Source organism: Garra rufa, chromosome 6 (genome assembly GCF_049309525.1).
Source record: "Garra rufa chromosome 6, GarRuf1.0, whole genome shotgun sequence".
Classification (NCBI taxonomy): domain Eukaryota; kingdom Metazoa; phylum Chordata; class Actinopteri; order Cypriniformes; family Cyprinidae; genus Garra; species Garra rufa.
In genome coordinates, this window is record NC_133366.1 from 14,498,858 (window position 1) to 14,522,149 (window position 23,292).

Sequence of the window (23,292 nt, forward strand, 5' to 3'; positions counted from 1 at the left end):
ATATATATATATATATATATTTTTTTTTTTTTTTTTTTTTTTTTTTTTCATTTCATTAAACATAACTCACTAACCTCAATAAATAAATGCAATTTACATACTGGTCATTTACATACTGGTCATATATATATATTAACTTATAAGGTACAGCTGAGGTCAAAAGTTTGCATCCTCCTTTCAGAATCTGCAAAATATTAATTATTTAACCAAAATAAGTGGGTCATACAAAATGCATGCATTAAGAGCCTGGGTGAAAACTTTTTGAATTTGAAAATCAGGGTAAATGTAACTTATTTTGTATTCTGGGAAACATGTAAATATCTTTTGTAGCCTCTGAAGGGAAGTACTAAATAAAAAAATATGATAATTAGGCAAAATAAGAAATATCTACACATCTCTATTTTGTTCAAAAGTTTACACCCCCAGCTCCTAATGCATCGTTTTTTTTTCTGGAGCATCAGTGAGCGTTTTAACCTTCTATAATAGTTGCATATGAGTCCCCTCAGTTGTCCTCAGTGTAAAAAAGATGGATCTCATTCAGTCATTGTTGGAAAGGGTTCAAATGCATACTACTAATGTATTTGCATAATACTTTTTACACAGTATTAAGAATCAAGGAGATGTAAACTTTTGAACAGGGCAATTTTTATAGATTCAACTATTATTTTCTCTTGTGGACTATATGTAAACATCTTTTATGTGAAATATCTTATTCAGGTCAGTACTAAATAAACAATAACATGCATTTTGTATGATCCCTCTTATTTTGGTAAAATAATTAACATTTTGCAGATTCTGAAAGGGGAATATAAACTTTTGACCTCTGTAACTTTAGAATATATATTCAGTGCTTTACTCTGACACAATAATATAATGTCTTTGAATGATCTCTGCAAATATTGATATGTGCAATTAACTTTGATTGATTTGAATAATCGGCATGTTATATAATAAACTGATTACAATTTTAGAGATTGGCAGCTCTAATTATTCACTTTGTTTATGAATGATTTTCCCGTCTGAGAACATCCCCAAAGGGATTTGCCTGGGGATAATTTTGTCCTCAAAGCATAGCTGGGTATACACACACATGCACACTCATTCTGGAACTGCAAGTGACGGATACACATTCCACTGAAAGTCTCTGAGTCACCATGTGTGCCCAATTGGATGGGCAAGTTAATGCAAGTGGGTCAATGTGCTACTAGCATACAAATGAGAACTCGATTTAGACATCTGTATGATTCCTGAATACATTCAGTCACATACAATTGGCCTGATAGCTTATCTTCTAATACAAAAAGCAATTAGGATATTCTTGAATACATTGAGAGCCTGACAGCATAACTAATGTGCTAATTTAAAGTCAACATGAAACGTTTGTGACTCTTTTGACTTTCGTATAATATATTTCAGCAACAAAATAAAAAATATAAAACCTCAAAAGGCAAATAGGTGTAAACTATTTCAAACTGTTTCATCGTAAATATAAAGAATGAATGCTGTATTAGATGCAGGTAATCGCAATCAATTAGTTAATCTCTCTCTCTGTACTACACTTAATATAGTGAGCTTTTAATACAGTAATACCGTAAGTTTTCAGTGAAGCAACTCAACGTTCCTTCGTTGCTATTTGTAAAGTGACGTTTTGGAATTAGTAACAGAGGCTTGGCTTCAGCTGTTAAACTGTCAAACTGAGATTTGAATCCATGGCAAAAGGAAGTAGTTTTGCACAAAATATGTTTTTTAAACACACTCCGTTGTTGTTTCTTATGTATTTACACACTCATGCCATCGAACTGTTGTATAAATGCAATATAACACATGTAGATGTGGTATATGACTGTATATCGGCACGCTGTGATTACCTACGGTATCACAGGTGATTTAATGCATAAATTGCATAAAAATATTGCTTTACCGATTATAAATGTGTTAAAAGCATGACATACTGGTGGTTGTACAGTTTCTTCTTTATAACAGTTAACAGTTTATTTGTGTTGATAATTGTTTGTTTTGTTCTAGGAGAGTACTATTTGTTCTGTAAAGGTGCGGATTCTTCTATTTTCCCCACGGGTGGTTTCTGGGAAGGTGGAGCAGGTCAGAGCGCGAGTAGAGCACAACGCTGTGGTGAGCAGAAATCGGAAACATCTTCATCTTCTTTCTTATTTTAGCCGAGCTATTTATAAGCCACAAAAGCACCTTACTAGATCTTGATGGAAAAAAAAAAGCTCCTGCTGAATGTGTTTGCTTGTGCAACTTTTGTTTAGCGTGAACATCAAGAGAGCTGAAAGAGGAAAGTACCTAAACATCACTGAAAATGAAAGAGAAAAGCAGAAACCAAAGACAATGTGTCTATTGTCTTTCTATTTGTGTTCACACAGCGGCCCAACGCTGGTCTCATTAGCTTTCATAAGAGGGATGAGTATTATAAACAGCTGTTATTAGTTTAATGTCTCTGTAGCACCCAGAAGTAATTTGTACTTTTGGCTGTTTATAATCGAGTGAATGTAATTATCTTAAACTTGACAAATATATGAAATCATTTGCAGAAATGTAATATAACTACAGTCCTGGGCATTAGGAATGGATCTAATGTCATAGATTAACACAGCTCCAAGTTACTTCATTGTGTTACTCACAGATCTGGGTCAGGAGTGACATCACTTTAGAAAGGGGTTTGGTTGCAATGGCATCTGTGCTGATTCATGAGTCTGGTAGCCATAGAGAAAAGGTTTCTGTACAGAATTGAATCTTTGTTTTCAAGATTACTACTAGAGCATTTTTGTTATTTCATAATTTTGATTTCAAAGGATCAATTTACCAACATAATTGTGACATTATTTACTCACTCCCATGTTGTTTTAAACAAGTATGTCTTTCTTTTTTACATGGAACACAAAATAAGATGTTTTGCAAAATGTTCACACTGCTCTTTTAGATACAACAAAAGCAGACAGTGCCCAAGGGATGGCAAAGAAGAAACATTTGTGTGCATAAAAAGGAACATTTGACATAGAATATCAGAACCCCACAGATAATTTATTATATCATTTTGAAAATGCCTATTTTAAGTGGAAGCAGAAACACACCATTTTTGTGCATGTCTTTTTAAATAAAAATGCCATTTTCCAGAATAGAGCTGGGCATTTACAGCTTGAACATATTCTGCAGAAAATATCTGGTTTTGATTATTGTGTTTTTCACACTAAAATCATGCGTAAATATCACATATATTAGTTTATACTTCTGATATAGGGTTTTCTAAGTGCACATATTCAAAGCACACACACACAAAGCGGCTGTCACATGGCATTTGACAGTACTAAACTTAGTTCTCTTTCATGTCTTATTGCGCTTAAACTGTCAAATACACACAAGGTTCTGTTAAAAACCACACAAGTTACAAAATCAGTCGGTTATGTCTGTGAAGGTAAACTGCTGGGAAAGAAATTGCATGTTTATATTAGATATTTGTGACAGCGGCGTAATAACCAGTAAATAAATCAATAAATCCACTGCTCTCTTGTCTCCTCCGAGGCTGGGACTCTAAATAGTGTTCTGTGCTCGTCTTTGCGACAGAACAGTTAGCATGCTTTTCTTTAAAATATGATTTGCTGTACCACTGAAGAAAGAAAGTCACAGGTTTAAAACAAAACGAAGATGAATAAATAATGCCAACATTATCATTTTTCTTGGCATAGGTATTGTTCTTTTCCTTTATATTATGTTTATTTGGAGTTAAACCTATGTTAAGTTTTATCCAAGATTAATGATGTTTTCAAGACAGAATGAATTCTTGAGTTGTAAATGAATGGACCGGGCTGGCTAAGCTGACACTTGTTTCAAATCTTTCCTCTGTAGGAGGGCTTACGGACTCTTTGCGTGGCTTATAAGAAGCTGACTCACGAGGAGTATGAGGAAACATGCCGTCTCCTCAACAGCGCCCAACTAGCTCTGCAGGAGCGCGACAAGAAACTGGCTGAAGCTTATGATGTCATCGAAAAGGATTTCATCCTCCTTGGAGCCACGGCTGTGGAAGATAGGTTAGTCACTGCCACCTGAATCAGTCAACCTGATTAACACTTACCAAATACCACAAATACCATCTAAGTTTGATTGACTTGTTTAAAAATTCCTCAACTGAAGTGAATCAAACTTGATTTCAAAGTTAAAATCTTGGCAAAAGCTGACAGAGTGGAATCCAAACTATTTCATGTTCACAATCCCTAGTCAAATCCAATAAGCATATGCAAATCACTCTGCCACTAAGTTTGGAAAAGATCTTAAATGTACAGTAGATACAGTGGGATAAAAATGTCTAAGACTACCAATGGAAATGGGGAAAATGTCATATAAAAATTTCATAGTATTGTTATCCAGTATGTACTCACCCCCTTGTCATCCGAAATGTTCATGTCTTTCTTTCTTCAGTCGTAAAGAAATTATGTTTTTTGAGGAAAACATTTCAGGATTTTCTCCATATAGTGGACTTCCATGGTGCCCCGAGTTTGAACTTCCAAAATGCAGTTTAAATGCAGCTTCTTAAATGCGGTTGTAAAAGATCCCAGCAGAGGAAGAAGGGTCTTGTCTAGCAAAACAAATTTTTTTATTACAATTTATATACTTTTTAACCTCAAACGCTCACCTTGTCTTGCTCTGCCTGAACTCTGTTTTTTTTTTTCCAGTTCAAGGCAGTTAGGGTATGTTGATAAAACTATAAAACTATTGTATTTTCTCCCTCAACTTCAAAAATCATTTCAAAATCATCCTACATCACTGCAGAAGTGCTGACCCTGTGTTTGCAAAGTGAACATACAAAGAAGATCAAACACCCTTAACAAACGAAGGTAAAACAGCAATGTAGGATGATTTTGAAGTTTGGGGAGAAAATGAGATGGGAATTTTTTGACATACCCTAACTGTCTTGAACCGGAAAAACAGTGTTCAGGCAGAGCAAGACAAGATTAGCGTTTAAGGTTAAAAAGTATATAAATTATAATAAAAAAAAAAAAAACAGATAATTTTGCTAGATAAAACCCTTCTTCCTCGGCTGGGATCGTTTACAACCGCATTTAGGATCGTTTGAAGCTGCATTTAAACTGCATTTTGGAAATTCAAACTCGGGGCACCATAGAAGTTCACTATATAAAGAAAAATTTTGAAATGTTTGCCTCTAAAAAGATAATTTCTTTACAACTGAAGAAAAAAAGACATGAACATCTTGGATGACAAGGGGGTGAGTACATTATACAATTTTGTTCTGGTACTATACTTCTCCTTTAAAGTCATTCATCTGTAAATATGTAGATTATCCTTCAATACTAAGAATTAGGGCCTTATTCTGTCTAGGTCCTGCCCACTACGGCATCAAAAAATCCATAGTGTGGAAACATAAAACCATGACGTCCGATGCATTTCTGAGCAAGTCTGATATTGCTTTCCAAGTTGCATGTTGCCGTAAAAACATCAACATGTTAATAATAACTTGCGCTTTCCATTAAGTGCATTATGCATTTGCCTAAATACACAAGGTGCATTTCTCTGAACTAAAACGGAGAATGGATGTGCATTAGCAATATTAGATTGTTAACTGGCCGAACGCCAGGGTTCCGATGGGCCCTACAACTGGATGGAAGAGTTACAGGTCCAGCATCCGTTTGAAGCGCACGTGAGCACCCACGGCCCTGACAGAACCAGTGTGAGTTAACGTTAATTGCACAGGCAATCAATAGAGTCCATCCGTTAGGCTCCAGTGTCCTGATAATGAGCAGCTAACGTAATTAGACCCCCTCTTGAATCAATCGGGGGCCGACAGACACGGTTCTGATGAACTACTGTTTTGGCTTATGCACTTATGGAGGCCATCCAACCCAATGTTATAAATAAACACATCAATCCATGTTGGCGGCCTTAATGAATATGACAGAGCAAACAAATAGTGATTACTGGACTGGAACTTATTTTGTCAGGCGGTGTTGATTAGATGCAATCAGTGCCCTGTAGGCACCAGCCTGTTTGTGTCTTCAAGACAGGTTACTCAAGATCATGTGTTATAGTCAAATATGCAGGGAGCTAATTTGATAAGGGGCATTGTTGACTGTTTGTATTGCTTTTTTTTTATCCCTCTCAAGTCGACATTAATGTGCAGTTACATTGGCGAAAGTTCGTGGACTAAAAGGTCCATTGTCTGTTGTCAGTAGTGTAGCAATGTATGATACAAGCAGCTTTCTGTTAACAAATTTGCATGACCACCTTGAACCCGTTGCGAAATCCATGATCATGTTGTGACTGGATTTGAAATGCAGATATTACTGGATTTTGCCCACAAAATTCCATGTCACTGGACCCTTAAGGGTTGTGTTTCTGAGTGCAGCAGGATATGCAACTAGAAAAAAGAAGGGTGGGACTTTTTAAAATGTTGGGAATTTGAATTCATAGAGAAATGTGCCAGAATAGAGCCTGACTTTAATGTTAAGTCTGCAGTGGATTGTAAAGAGGATATAATCAATGTTACATTAAAGTTATTCTGCATTAAATTACTGTTAAATTGGTGTCAACTATTGCCAAGATTTTAGAGAGGCTCCATTTGCTAACAGCAGCTTACTATGATGCCTTAAATTATGGAAGCCACTTATTTGCGAGAAATAGCATCAGAATTAAGAGAGAAAAACTCGCAATTCTGATTTTTTTCTCACATTAGCGAGTTTATATCTCCCAATTCTGACTTTTTTCTCACAATTCTGACTTTTTTCCTCAGAAATGTGAGATAAACTCACAATTGCAAAGACTAAAGTCTAATTTTAAGAGGAGATAAAAGACTGATATGTTCTCAGAAGAACAGAGTTCACATCTCACAATTCTCACAATTAACTCGCAACTGCGTTATAAAGTCACATTTCTGACTTTTCTTCCTCATAATTAGAGTTATATTCTGAAAAGTCACAATTGCGAAATAAACGAGTTTATACCTCATAATTCTGAAGTTATTTCTCACAAATAAGTTTATATCATGCAATTTAATTTATAACTTGCAATTGCAAGTTTATATCAATTCTGAGAAAAAAGTCGGAAGTTTGAATTTGTATTACACAATTTTGAGGAAAAAAAGTCAGATTTGCAAGATATAAACTCAGAATTGAATACTGGATATAAACTCCAAAGAGTCAAAATTGTGACTGTTTTGCAATTCTGACTTTATAATTTGCGAGTTTGTATCAATTCTGAAGAAGTTTGAGTTTGTATTGTATAATTCTGAGAAAAACAGTCATAATTGTGACTTTGTTTTGCAATTCTGACTTTATAACTAGCAATTGTGCGTTTATGTGACGCAATTCTGAAGAAAAAAGTCCGAATTGTGAGTTTATGTCACGTAATTATAACTATAACTAGCATTTGCGAGTTTAAATCTTAATTGAGAAAAAGGTCTTAAGGTTAAATTTGTATCATGTAATTCTGAGAAATATGTCAGAAATTTAAGATAAAAAGTCACATTAATATTTTTTTCAGTGGTGGAAATGGGCTTCCATATTTAATAGCAAAATGGCAAATGGTTTACATTTTTTTCTCCCTGCCCACTTGGCAGAGAAAAGTCAGTTCTGAGGCAGAGCATGTTATAATGAAGACCGTTTTTCCCTAATAAAGCACATTAATCATGCACAATAAGGCCAAGAAAGTATATTTAAGAAACCATATACGTAAAATCTGACTTCATGTCAACTTAAGCCAAGATTTTAAAATACGAAGCCAAATAGAATGTTGGGGAAGTCAGAAGGAATGTCATGACTCAACTAGAATGTTGCTTAACTGGGGAATTTGTTTAGCTTCAGTGGAATGTGGTTAAGAGCAATTCATGTTATTAGAATGTTTAATAGGTAGTGTAGTGGAACGTCTTGCGGTTTCTTCCCGGGAGTCTTTGTGAGAATGTCACTTCCTGCGTGGCTGGGCTGTGAGTGAGGTGCAGTGGGGGGTGGAGTCTTAATTATCTGGCAGCAGTGGCACTGTGAATCCTGACCGCTGGGCTGCTTAATTACTGAGTGAAGTGGGCTGAGACATCACACTGCGGTATAAGACCTCCCCGCCACCGAGCCATGCAGAGCACTGTCCATTAACTTTCACTCCAGCACTGCGCAAAGAATAAAGCACACAGGATTGCTATACACTATGCCAAATCTTGCTGCTGCTACTATACAATTGAGACAATTGGGCTGTCAAAGCAACAACTGCGTAATTGTCACTTTGTATATCTGACGTTGTTGTTTGTGCTCACCAAGGCTGCATTTATTTGATCAGAAATAGTTATATCAGTAACTTTTTATTTGTTTTTAATATATAAACATTTTTTTCACATGATTGTTCAGAAATCATTTTGATATGCCGATAAAAACAGTTAATTTAAAATTCCAAACACTGGTTAATTATACCGATATTATGTTAACTGTACATGCTTTTAAAATCTCCTTGGTTGTCATTTTATCTTTCAGGCTGCAGGATAAAGCGGCCGACACAATTGAGTCCCTGCACAAGGCTGGTATGAAGGTTTGGGTCCTCACAGGGGACAAAATGGAGACGGCAGCAGCCACATGCTATGCTAGCAAGTTGTTCCATCGCAATACACAGATCTTGGAACTGACAACCAAACGGACAGAGGAACAGAGTCTCCACGACGTGCTGTTCGATCTGAGCAGAACTGTCCTGAGACAGCATGGCAGCATGACCAGGGACACTTTCTCAGGGTAGGTGCAGTAGAATACGTTTACATGCTTACATAGATGCTCAATCATGGAGACACTTTCACACATTCGTGTTGATCCCCACAGGCTCTCAGGTGATTACCATGACTATGGTCTGATAATCGATGGGGCGACACTGTCAGCTGTACTGAAGCCGACACAGGATGGAACCAGCAACGGAGGGAACTACAAGGAGATTTTCCTGGAGATCTGCAGGAACTGCAGCGCTGTGCTCTGCTGTCGCATGGCACCCTTACAAAAAGCACAGGTACTACAGCACTCAAAGAGTACACTACCAGTCAAAAGTTAAACAATAAAATTGTGAAATATTTTTACTATTTAAAATAACTGTTTTCTATTTGAATACATTTTAAAATGTAATTTATTCCTCTGATTTTCAGAATCATTACTTCAATCTTCAGTGTCACATGATTCTTCAGAAATCATTCTAATATGCTGATTTACTGTGCAAGAAGCATTTATTGTTATCATTATTTAAAACAGTTGAGTACTTTTTTCAGGATTTTTTGATGAATAGAAAGATCCAAAGATCAGCATTTATATGAAATAAAAAGCTTTTGTAACATTATAGACTATACCATTCAAAAGCTTGGAGTCAGTATATTTTTTTGTGGGGTGGGGGGAAGAAATTATAAAGAGATAATAGTTTTATTTAAAGTGATGATGAAGACATTTGCAAAATAGTTATAATTATTATTACATTTTTGTGTAGCAATGAGTAGCAATGATTTCTGAAGGATCATGTGACTGGAGTAATGAAGCTAAAAATTCAGCTTTGAAATCATAGGAATAAATTATGTTTTAAAATATATTTAAATAGAAAACACAAAAAATATGTTTTTGCTGTACTTTGGATCAAATAAATGTAGGCTTGGTGAGCAGAAGAGACGTCTTTAAAAAAAGACTTAAAAATCTTACTGTTCAAAAACTTTTGACTGGTAGTGTATATACAGTAATACTGTTCAAAGGTTTGGCTCTGAAAAAACTGGAACTGAAATTTTTTTTGTTTATTTTACAATTTCATTAAAACGTTATTTAGCATGTGTATTAAAGCAATCGTTAATTCTGTCATTAATTTCTCACCTATATGTCGTTCCAAACCTATGAGACCTTTGTTCATCTTCAGAACACAAATTAAAAGATTTTTGATGAAATCTGAGAGGTTTCTGACCCTGCATAGACAGCAACACAACTGACACATTCAAGACCCAGAAAGGTAGTAAGGACACGGCTAAAACAGTCCATGTGACATCAGTGATTCAATCATAATGTTATGAAGCTATGAGAATACTTGCAAAAAAATAAAAAATAACAATTTTATTCAACAATTTCTTCTCTTCTGTGTCAGTTTTCAACACATGTTCATGAGAGTACCACACTGTCAATGCAGGGTCAGACAGCTCTCTCTCAGGAAATTTGTCTAAAATATCTTAATTTGTGTTCCAAAGATGAACCAAGGTCTTACAGGTTTGGAACAACATGAACGTGAGTAATTAATGACAGAATTTAAATTTTTGGGTGAACTAGCCATTTTCCTTTTGGGTTCCATTGACTAAGGGTGATTTAAGGTCTTGGTCTCTATTTGGGGACATTTGATAAAACCTGACCCACACAAACAAAGCCACCTCCCAGAGAAAGCTTGTCCTCGTTCCCTTATTGTAATCTCTTAGTCTGTGAGTTACTCGGCACAATCAAAAGAGACTCTGGTCTCTTTCTGTTTCTCATTTACTGCATGCTAAACCTGTCAGTCACTCTTTGGGGCTGGTGGGAAAACCAGAGACTGTAAAGTCAAGAAGTGAGAGAACTCAAAGCATTGCAAGACAATTATTGATGTGGAACGAACAGTAAAATCCCACGCAATTTGATATTTTAGTCGCTTCATATGTGACCCTGGACCACAAAACCAGTCTTAAATAGCACAGGTATATTTGTAGCAATAGCTAAAAATACATTGAATTGGTCAAAATGATAGATTTTTCTTTTTTCATTAAATAATTAGGATATTAAGTAAAGATCATGTTCCATAAAGATATTTTGTAAATTTCCTACCATAAATATATTAACCTTTGATTAGTAATATGCATTGCTAAGATTTTCATTTGGACAACTTTAAAGGTGATTTTTCTCAATATCAACACCCTCAGATTTTAGATTTTCAAATAGTTGTATTTCGGCCAAATAATGTCCTATCCTAACAAAATACATCATACATCATCCATACATCAATGGAAGGCTTATTTATTCATCTTTTAAAAAATCTCAAAAAATGTACCCTTATGACTGGTTTTGTGGTCCAGGGTCACATATGAGAAAGGATAGATAGAATATTATCCCATTGCCTCAGTCACATCAACAGCCAAAAACTGATTAATAATTTAATCTCTCAGTTGTTCTGATTTGACCTGTGGAAATGAAACTGTTCTTTCAGATTGTTAAGCTGATAAAAGCATCAAAAGAACACCCCATCACGCTCGCCATCGGGGACGGAGCCAATGATGTCAGCATGATTCTGGAAGCTCACGTGGGCATAGGTGATTTCATGCTTGCATACAAAAATAAATCATTTTAAAAGTTATTCTTATCTCCGATTAACAATATTGCTATGTCAGCAATATCTTACATGCCTGTTCACTGATTATTCTGCCTCTAGGGATCATGGGTAAAGAAGGGCGTCAGGCGGCCCGTAACAGTGACTATGCAATTACCAAGTTCAAACACCTGAAGAAGATGCTGCTGGTTCATGGACACTACTACTACATCAGAATCGCTGAGCTGGTCCAGTACTTCTTCTATAAGGTGAACTCAAACAAACAAAATGTGTAGACACACAAAATAAAAAAAAGATAATCTCAAGCAAAATAGCTGATTGCTAGCTGACACAACACAAACAACATTGCCTGCGGTTGTAAACACAAAAAAAAGTTGCTTAATATATGCGGATGCTACTCTTTCCCAGGAGTTCTGACTAAACCACTAAACAATCCTGTTGAAAATGCAACTCTAATGCGGCGCTATTTATAGCCAACACAATTCACACACACACAAACCCCTAAAGGGTTTAGTACATCAGGTACTGAGGGTCTGTTTTCTCTCCACAGAATGTGTGCTTCATTTTCCCTCAGTTTCTCTATCAGTTCTTCTGTGGCTTCTCTCAGCAGGTAAATGCATACCTTAAAATGGTATCACTATCAAACTACATTTGAAATAGACTTTGAAATTAACACCTGGAACATGAAAGTGCACTTAAACTGAACTTAACGATTGATTTACTGTTGTTTGTGTCTCTGCAGCCACTGTATGACACAGCATATCTGACCCTGTACAATATCAGCTTCACCTCGTTACCCATCCTCCTCTACAGTCTGATGGAGCAGCACATCAACATGGACATCCTCAAACGGGACCCTACTCTTTACAGGTGAGGAACGTTTGGGTAAGAACAACCCCCTTACTTACTCCTATGGTCTGAATGTGACAATAATTATAGTTTTAACCTAAAGCATAGGTTTAACAGTGAGAACTCAAAATGAAAACCCCATATGGAGTTAGGTTTAAGCTTAAGTTATTATATACTTATTTATGGCTGATAAATGACGTATTATGCATGCCATCACGTGTACAGGGGAGGTATTTTGGAGCGGCACGTTTATCTGTTCACTATGCTATTTCTGGGTCACTCTGTGAGACCTGCTGATAAATCCCTGTCTACACACTGGCTATTTATACTCACCTTGGCCTCCTTTTTGCATGACTGTTGGTTCGCTGAGATTCAAAACGCTCATTATTTCTAATCCTGAGATTTCTTGGCCCTGAGACAAACTTCATAGTAGCACTTTTGAAATAGTGATAGTGTGTGTTTAGAGTTAGAATATTTTTGTATGTGTCAGAAAACATCTGTTTAGATCAAATACATCATATTTTTTCAAGTGTTTTATATATATATGGGCCATTCTACAGAATTGGTTCAAAGTCAGAGTTGGAAACTTGAAAAAGATGTCTTTATCCACAAATTGTGTATGTATGCAAATTGTATAATATCCAAGGTGCACATTTCTAGTAATTGTGCAGTTAATTCTCATATTGTATTTTCAGAAAGTTTTGGAATATTTGTCCTCTCCCCAAATTTGTCACTACCGAAATACAGTAATTTAATAAAAAGGGTTATATTAACCTATTAAGATTTTGCTTACATCTTCCTATATATTTTTCTATTTTATTAAAAAGTTTTCAGAGGTAAATCAACAACAATTACAATTTTAACAGTATTTCAAGTGTGATTTATGAGATTTGTTGTATTTTGAATCAAATTTTTCTTTGTAAAAAGCAAGCTGATCATACTGATTTCGAAGTTATGGATTCATTAGTTTGAATGTACATTGAACCAGACACTATCATAACATCTTAGTTAATTCAGTATACTTTATTTTTGACAAAACATCATCACAACATGTTTTGGTTGTGACTGCACATTTTCGTTAGTGACAGTAATGTTTTGGTAGCGACCACATCACAGTAAAACACTGTTAACACATACTAAAATACTTCAAAATTTGCATAACTGTACTAAAATTTTGTTTATCTCCCCCAAATAAATAGTTATGTGTTCCTTTTTGTCACTGCCGAAACAATTATGACATGTTGCAGTCGTGACTGTTTCATAAGGTTCATAGTTTCATAATTTACTAAGAAAAAATACTTCACTTTTTAAAAAAAAATCTAAAAGATATTTTTAATAACAACAATGGAATAAAATGCAAAAATTATTTCAATGATATTCTTCCTAATCGCAAGTACTCACTAAATGATGATTTTATATATATATATTAGTGGTGGGCATAGATTAATTTTTTTAATCTAGATTAATCTAGATTAAATCTTGAAATTAATCTAGATTAATCTAGATTAAAATGGCTAATTTGAATTCTTCTGAAAGCATTCAGAATATGTGTGCTACCCAAATAATGACTAAAAGTAAGTCTTTGAGAACGGGTTTCTCAAGCCAGGTGGCGCATTAGACCAGGCGCTCATCTCCTGTTTCCAAAATGCATTACAAACTGCTTGACAATTGCATTTAAAACACAATTAACTATACAAACTTGTGTAACCAAGTACTTCTGCGCAAAAGGCTGTACGACGTGCGCGTTCCAGTAAAATATACAGGCGCGCGGGTATGGATAGCCTATCTGCGTGCATCTTACAAAAAACTGCGTTGCTTTTAGAAGCGTCAATTCAGTTGTTGCATATAGTATAATGTCTTTATTTCGGGATTATCAAAGTAAATTATAACTCAAACTTGAGATTTTACTGGGGCACAGCAGATTTTCACTGAGGCACGTGCCCCAGTAAAAAGGGTCTAGCAACGCACGCACCTGCCCTGAAGCGGCTTCAAAACTGCATCCATGTCTGCGCGTCTCATTTGATGTGGTAATTTCACAGAAGTTGAAGACTCGTTCTCGCCCCCTACATTGCAATTCAACTAGATATCCGTCATCCGCGCTAAAATATCAAAGTGAAAGTCATCATATCTTGCGTAGTTTAGACCCAGCTCCCAACCCAACTTTGAGAATAGATTAACGGCGATATTTTTTTTATCGCGCGATATGAGTCTCACGTTAACGCAGCACGTTAACGCCGATAACGGCCCACCACTAATATATATATATATATATATATATATATATATATATATATATATATATATTAAGATTACTGTATTATTGTGGGTTTCAATAGATAATAAAAGGATCTTAGTAAACATCTAAGATTTTAATAATACTTAAATGCTTTTTAAATGTGTTTTTTTGGTTGTGGGACAGCAGATTGCACCAATTCTGTGGAATAGCTCATATGTACACACACACATATTAGCAAACAGCAGCAGCGATATTTAATGCACGAAACTAAGTAGTTTGCAAGGAATTAAAGCTTATACATAATCAGCTAATGCAAATCAGCACTAGTCCATTCAGGGACTATTTAATATGCTGATTCAATTTAAAATTAAAATTAAAATAATCTGTCTTTTTCAAAACGTTAATTTTCCTTGCATCATTTTGTATCTAATAACCTGCCTGATGTAGCTGATGCAGAGTAGATCTCTATATTTTCCCCTTTAATAAAATGTTTTTCTTGATTGTGAGCCTCCAGGTTTTTCTCACTTAATTACATGAACACGCTGCTTCCAAATACAAGTCTGCTATAATTGGACAGTTCCATCAGCCTTTGGCTAACGTATCTGCACAGACCCTTGCACCAAACTCAATTTACACACTACACTGGGCAGAAATACTGTTAGAACCGCTCTACATTTTATCACCAAATGTCCTGACACTGCATTTTTTCCCCCTCTTATTCCTCTGCATTGCTTGTTCAATATATACAGTGTTCATTACTGACACACAGTGTGGCACTTGTAGCTATCAAGGACATTTTCACTAGAAAAAGCGCTGATCTGATATTTTCTCATTTTCTATGTTTCTTATATAAGTAGGAATGGACACAAGCTGAAGTGATGCTTACTTTTTCTGACCCCAATTTCACTTTCATTTGAAATGATCCATCTAGTGTCATGTATGGTTTGAGACCAAACTTGTTTCATAAATCAATGCACCCTCAGATTCCAGATTTTCATAGTTGTATTTAATGTTGCTGAAATTATTTAAACTAATGAGATTAAAGGTACTTTTTGTATTTTCTGTTTTTATTTTAAACAGATTTTTTTGCTTCTGTTTTTATATTACTCTAGGTTTAATTTATTTTTATTTCAGTTTTAGTTTAGTTTTATATTTTTTTTATTTCCATTTTGTAATTTAAATGCTTCAACATAAATTTATTTCAGTTATTTGCCAAGTCAGCATTTCTATTTCTAAGTTTTTCATCTAATATTTATAATTTATTTAATTTCAGCTTTATTTCAAATAATAAAAATATTTCAAATAAATATAAACAAAAATATATTTTAGTTATTTAGTTGTTGATAATAATCCTATATGATTTTTAAATTGGTTACTGATGTTGTATTACATGTACTTGTGTGTTAAATATACATTGTTAAAATGTACAGTACAGTGTGGTTACTGTAAAACGTTTTCACCAGTTTCAGCTTAAAAACTTAAGTTCAGCAGCTGCTTTAAAAATTTAAGTTAAATCAACTTAAAAGTACAAGTCATTTCAACTCGTAAGTTAGATCAACTTAAAAGTACAAGTCATTTCAACTCAGAAGTTAAATCAACTTAAAAAAACTTTATTGTAGTGAGTTGAAATGACTTGTACTTTTAAGTTGATTTAAATTAAAATTTTAAGGCAGCTCCTGAACTTATAGCTTTTATTTGTTATAATTTCAATTTTTAATATCATTATTTTTACAGGGATATTGCCAAGAATTCCCTCCTGAGATGGCCCACTTTCATCTACTGGACATTTCTGGGTGTTTTTGATGCCGTGGTCTTCTTCTTTGGTGCTTTCTTCCTTTTCGACAACACAACCTTCACCAGCAACGGACAGGTATTGCAGTCACTGTCTAAACCATGATTTAGTTTTCAAGTTTTTCTGTGTGTGTTTTGTTTTGATCAACGTAACCAGCCGTCTTTATTTCTTTAGTTCGTTCTTTTTTTTCCTCAGTCAAATAAAGCAGTCGCATACAGTTTGAATGGTTGGCCGATGCCCGTTGAGTGAGTTGTTTTGTGGTTAAAGTGGTTTCAGTGCTTGTAATGTACATATCTGTGGTTTAACTGAGGTCTTGATCCAGCTTGCAGACTTTTGTCTGTCGTCCTTTGCGTATGTTTGAAGTCATTACAGGTGCTTCTCCATTCATTTATGCGACACAAAGCATGCTGGTTAATCAATCAGACCAGACATCTTTCTCTGTGCCATTAAGTTGAATCATAGTAACCTTTTTGGATTGCTTTTTTTACCTGTTTGATTTACTTTAAGTTATAACATCCTAATTTTTTCTTTACTTTCTTGCTCCCTGTCCCCTCCCTCTCCTTCTTTTCTTTCGTTTTCTTCTCTTTCTCTCTTTCTATCTATCTCTCCCTCTCTCTTTTCCTCCTTTTACCTCCCCCCTTTTTGCCTTTCTTTTCTTTTCTGCTTCTCTTCCTTTCCTCAGCTAATGGCCACCAACACACAGATGGTAAGCCTGTCCCTATCTGTTTCTCATCCTATTTTTAGTTTTAGTTTTACTGTTACCCTCCTCAGCCCCTCCCCTCACCCTAAAGCCATCCCCACTCACATAGTGTCTACTAACACTAACCGTTCACTGCCATCGTAGCTCTCAAACAGTACCGTACGACATCCCAGTGTCCCCTGTACCGAGGACCAGCCACTGTAGGAGTAGCAAGCCCCCCCGTTCATCTTCCTCTGTCTATCATCTTGTGATCGAGTAGGAGTTTGTGTTCGTCCCGTGTGTCACGTTGCGACTGTGTTTTTTGCAATCCTCCGCGTTGGAGGGGTGTTGTCATACTCATCCTCATCGGCCCGTAGGATACACGTCCATCCTCTCACTGCAAGGGCAAATGAATGAAATAGAGATTTCACTTTATTTGGTACATGTTGAATGGAAGAGAATCTGTTCAGAAACTTTTAATTAGAGATCCTGAAGGCTTTTCCCACAAATAGGGTATACATTAGTGTGTTTAATATAATGTTTAAGATTTTATACATTTAACATTTAATGTATTTACTGTAAGTATTAGTATGAAAAAAGAGGAAACTAATGTTTTTTATATTTAATATAAATTATTATTATATGATCATTGTATTTATTTATTAACTTGTATAATATTTATTTATTAACTTGTTTATTTATTTATTAGTTTGTTTATTTATTGCAGTAAAAAAGGCAGCTACTGTAATGTCTTAATACTTTAATATTTAATTATTTAGTATAAATTATTATTATTATACATTTTGTTTGTTCACTTTTAATATTAATTTATTACTAGAAAACTAGCAAAATAATAGTTTTAAACATCACTTGGTTACAGGGTTGTAAAATTTGGCAACGTATAACATTTATTAATGTCTTCATTGTAAGTTAGAAAAAAGTCTAAGAAAAATATATATCTTTTTTATATTTATTTATTTCATATAAATTATTATTATTATTATTATTATTATTAATTATTATTACATTTTATCTCTTAGTTCACTGAATATTTAGTACTACAAAACAAGCTAAATAATAGTTTTAAACATCACTTTTGTTTAGAGGGTTGTAAAAAATTGCCAACACATAACATTTAATAATGTCTTCATTGTAAGTTAGAAAAAAGTCTAAGAAAAAAATTCTATTTAATTATTTCATATAAATAATAATAATAATTATTATTATTGTTATATGTTTTGTCTTTTCACTTTTAATATGTATTTATTACTAGAAAACTAGCAAAATAATACATTTAAACATCACTTTTGGTTACAGGGTTGTAAAAATTGCCAACAAATAACATTTAATAATGTTTTCATTGTAAGTTAGAAAAAAGTCTAAGAAAAATAAATATATATTTATATTTAATTATTTAATATAAATTATTATTATACATTTTGTATGTTCACTTTTAGCAAATTCATAGATGTAAAAATTGCCAACCTTGTGTAAAATGAACAGAAAATAGTTCATATAGTAGTTCGTTTGAGCCCCTGATATTGCAGATTAACACGTTTAAGCACCTCTTTGACTTATTTGTTGAATAAGAAGATATAAAGATATAAAATAACTTCAGGCATTGTTTTTCCCTATTTGTGGAAAATGGCAGAAACTAACATTAACAAATGAATTAAATTAGATTAAAAATGTCATTTTTTTAACTGATTAATTTTGAAAAATCTTGCAACTTCTGTAAATATCATTTGCCCTTGGAATGTTTTTTAACACTAAATTTCATTTCAATTGCTCAAGGTAAGTTAATGCATTTTGCAAACTTGTTGACATTTATTGTGTGTCCTTGTTTTTTTAAACTGGTAACTCATCAACATTATATTGTTCACTAAACCCATTTGGTGCCATACAGTCTTTGACCTGCTCGTGTTTTGCTGTGGCTTATTGACTTTGATTGTGATTTCGTTTTTTTAAAGGTAAACATGCAGTGATTTTATAAAGAGCTCTCTTCATAGTGTTGATGTTGTTTTGCATAGTGTCATCAACAGCGTGGCCGGTCCGCAGACAGGGGAAAGTTCTAGAAGAGAATCCATTGTGTCTAAATTCAGCCCTTTGCCAAGACTGTAAACAATGAGGAGAACAAATGCTCCCAAAAGAAAAAAAACACAATCACACAGAGAAGCTTGCAACACCCAAAGTTTATTGAACCCAAACTGCAAAACTGAATCCATTATGACATTTTAAGAGACTATCAAAGCTCACTATTTATTTATGAAGCTTTTATGGACAAAATATAAAATGCATGTGACATCACAGGACTCCAGACATCATTAATAATTGTTGTAAAACAAAGCAGGATGACACAAAAGTGCTTTCATTTACAGCACCATTAAAATATAATGATATAATGCTACTATTTCTTGGAAATTATTCACAAGCAATAGATTTAGAAGATTTTTTTAAAGGAACATTTGATGAGTGTCCTATGTATATATTTATATTTATAAGTTTCTTTGATTGTTTTTTATTTCAGTGCAACTGACACAAACTAGAAAACTACTATCATATGCCAATTAAAATTGGTAGTCAACCATTAGTATAAAAAAGGCAGATACTGAAATGTTATTTATTGTGTTTTGATTAATTCTATAAATAATTCTGTAAATATAATATATGCTATATAAATTATATCTGATAACAGTATTTATATTTTTAATACACTACCAGTCAAAAGTTTTTAAACAGTAAGATTTTTAATGTTTCTTCTGCTCACCAAGCCTGCATTGATTTGATCCAAATGATAGAAATGAATACTTTTATTTAGCAAGGATACTTTAATTTGATCAAAAGTGATGATACAGACATTTATAATGTTACAAAAGATTTCTGTTTCAGATAAACGCTGTTCTTCTGAACTTTCTATTCATCAGAGAAACCTAAAATAACTCTACTATGCTGTTTTCAACATAATAATAATAAATGTTTTTGAGCAGCAAATCAGAATATTAGAATGATTTCTGAAGGATCGTGTGACTGGAGTAATGATGCTAAAAATTCAGCTTTGAAATCACAGGAATAAAATACATTTTAAAATATATTCAAATAGAAAACAGTTTTTTAAATAGTAAAAATATTTAAAAATTGTACTGTTTTTGCTGTACTCTGGATCAAATAAATGCAGGCTTGGTGAGCAGAAGAGACTTCTTTAAAAACATAAACAATCTTTTGACCAGTAGTGTATTCTTATATAGAATATTTATTCCATAATATTTCTTTGTATTGTCTAGTATTGTCCATATCAAGAAAAAAATATGATATATGAAAAAATTAAAACAAATCTGTTTGTTTTACTGAATTGTTTAAATTAAAGGCACTTAAGCTTTTAACATGTATAACCGCAATATGTCTGGTTTGTGAGGCGATTAGAGGGTGAGCTGTGTACTAACACCCATTCGAGTGGCTATTTATGCATTAGCGTCAATCTCTTTTTGCCTTTTTCAATATTTCTCTGTTCCAGATGTTTGGAAACTGGACCTTCGGGACACTTGTATTCACTGTCCTGGTGTTCACAGTCACGCTAAAGGTAATGCATCTGACACGTGTGTTATGTTGCCAACTGGTGTCAACATCACCAGCTGTATCTTTCCGGTTTCTCACTGTGTCTACATGCTTTAGCTTGCCCTGGACACACATTACTGGACATGGATCAACCACTTTGTCATATGGGGGTCACTGCTTTTCTATGTCATCTTCTCCCTCCTGTGGGGAGGCATCATTTGGTACGGCCTGCTCCGTTATACACTTAATATCACTGAATCAAATACATTTGAATCTAACATGATTCCTCTGGTGTGTTTCTGTTCCTTATAGGCCTTTCCTGAACTATCAGAGGATGTACTATGTGTTCATGCAGATGTTGTCCAGCGGACCTGCATGGCTTAGTATAATTCTGCTGATTATAGTCAGTCTGCTGCCTGATGTGGTGAAGAAAGTGTTGTGTAGAGCGCTATGGCCCACCACCACTGAGAGAATACAGGTACGACAGCATCTCAATATATACATGTGCATAGAGACGCAAGGATATGATTAGCTTACATATATGTACATGTGTCTATTAGAGATGTCACTCACAATTATTTTGGTAATCAAGTAATCGGTTGATTATTCTGATGATTAATCGAGTAAATTTGATTGATTTTTTGTGTTAATAAAAATACACCTAAGCAAACAATAGTCTTTAATATGACTTAAAATACATATAGCAATGAGACAATAATAATTAGTTCAAATAAAGTATCAAAAGCAAGTAATCATGTGGTTTTATTGAACAAAACTGTTAAAATACATAATGTATTATAAACAATAGAACTAATGTACATTACGCATTATAACAAATGACTGCAGAGGGCAGTAAACAGTAAACAACATTTAATTCAAATGTCCACTTAATCTTTAATATTTGGCTATTTTTACAATCGAAATGCTACAGTCACTGTAATTTCTTAAATATGTGGACATCAAAACGTCTAAACTCAGAGCGAGGGTTTGAGCTTTTATTTTGAAATCGTGATGAAAAGTTAGTTACCATGTAAATGGTAACTGTTTGTGTGGAGCAGCATTTACTGTGAACGGAACCACTCTGAGATGCACTTATGTAACCTACACGCATGTAAATAATTAAAGCGCATATATTTATTCAATTGAGTCGTAGCATTTATCAATTTACAGTAGCGTTATGTTTATGCATTATGCTGTATTTTTCCAATTACTAGACATGGGCAAATTGCAGTCGAGAATTGTTTTTTAAATCGAGAACTCAAATTAAATTGAAGAATTGTGACCGTTTCATTGCAGTAATATACAGCTATTTAAAAAAATTCTTATATAGAATGATTATTAGCATGGGTAACTTTTCTAACCTGTTTTCAGGACATTTTGTAAATAAATAAATAAATACTATAAAATTTTCGTTTTTGAAATGACTGCAGCTTTGTTTTAATTGGCATCAACTTTAAAATCAACCAAAAATGTTGTTTAACTCAACTAAGATGTTTTTTTTCTTTAAGAATACCTCTGTTTTACAAAAATATTTGTGTATTTTTCAACCAAATAATTATTGATCTGAAGCAGCTCAATAGTGCTATAGTTTGTGATCATTGCTACTAACTGGTCTTCAGATTTACACTTGCGTCGGACTGGTTCCCAGTGTGATTGATGTAAGTGGATTCTGGATGCAGTTTATGTCTCTCTTCATGTGTAGATTTTTCTTTACGTTGGATGACTCTTTGAGCCATTCAATGGTTTTATTTTGAATGTTGACTCTTTGTCAGCCAATATATGACACAATGAATACTGTGTATTTTACTGTGTGCACACATAGTATGTTAGCATACTATGTTAAGAAAAATTTCAAAAAGGAAATTTAATGTGTGCGTGTGTGTAAACTGCCTTACCACTGGTTTAACCCGTGTGATGCTTTTCCTTTCACTCCTCTTCCCTAATAAACTCTAAAATGCCAGGCTTGGTTTATGAAAATCTATAACTATTACTTTTTTTCCACATACACTCCATGCACCACAATGACAAAGCAAAAACAGAATTGTCACAACTTTATTAAAAATAAAAAAACTGAAATAAGTACATTGCATAAGTATTCATACCCTTAACTCAGTACTTAGCTGAAGCATCTTTACAGCCTCAAGTCTTTTTGACAAGTTTTGCACATCAACATTTGGCAATTATCTGCCATTCTACGCCTCACCTCTTCCCCTCTCAAGCTGTGTCAGCTTGGATGGAGGCTGACAGACATTTTCAGGTTTCTCCAGAAATGTTTGATTGGGTCCAAGCCCAGGTTCTGGCTGGGCCATTCAAGGACATTCACAGAGTTGTCTATAAGTCACTCATGCTGTTTGCTGAGGTTCTGAATGCTGAATCCTATCTCTGAGCTCTACAGGCAGTTACTTTACCTCAGGGCTTGGTTTTTGCTCTGATATACATTTTCAGCTGTGAGACCTTTTATTAAGATGTGTGCCATTCAATTGAATTTGCCACAGGTTAACTTCACTCAAAATGTAGTAGGATTTACAAGCAATATGAATGCCCTTGAGCTAAATTTTAACTGTTCCAGATGAGTATGAATACTTATGCAATGGAATCATTTAAGTTTTTTAATTTTTAATACATTTGCAAAGATGTTAAAACCTGTTTTTTTTTTTTTTTTGCTTTGCCATTATGGTCTATGAAGTGTAGAATGATGTGGGAAAATTTAATGCAGCAACATAATAAAATGTGAAAAAAGTTTAGGGGTATGAATACTTTAGAAAGGCACTGTATATATTTAAAAAAATTAATTATATTATTTTAAATTGTATAAATTAACATTAAAGTATTATGAATGATGATTAATAAAATTAAAATTAAATTTGTTAATTTATGAATTAT

The 23,292-nt window shown here is 34.0% G+C and overlaps 1 protein-coding gene across 1 annotated transcript in view; it reads left to right on the forward strand.

Annotated features, from left to right (window-relative positions):
* atp11a (ATPase phospholipid transporting 11A) overlaps window positions 1–23,292 on the forward strand; it is a gene marked incomplete at its 5' end in the record, with an annotated part of 37,177 nt that overhangs the window by 7,478 nt on the left and 6,407 nt on the right. The window contains 15 exon segments of the mRNA XM_073842571.1: window positions 1,495–1,517; window positions 2,026–2,075; window positions 2,077–2,130; window positions 3,865–4,046; window positions 8,484–8,735; window positions 8,820–9,000; window positions 11,182–11,284; window positions 11,404–11,549; window positions 11,852–11,911; window positions 12,044–12,171; window positions 16,121–16,256; window positions 16,861–16,884; window positions 20,369–20,434; window positions 20,527–20,630; window positions 20,722–20,887. Coding sequence (XP_073698672.1) covers window positions 1,495–1,517; window positions 2,026–2,075; window positions 2,077–2,130; window positions 3,865–4,046; window positions 8,484–8,735; window positions 8,820–9,000; window positions 11,182–11,284; window positions 11,404–11,549; window positions 11,852–11,911; window positions 12,044–12,171; window positions 16,121–16,256; window positions 16,861–16,884; window positions 20,369–20,434; window positions 20,527–20,630; window positions 20,722–20,887 — 1,675 coding nt within the window.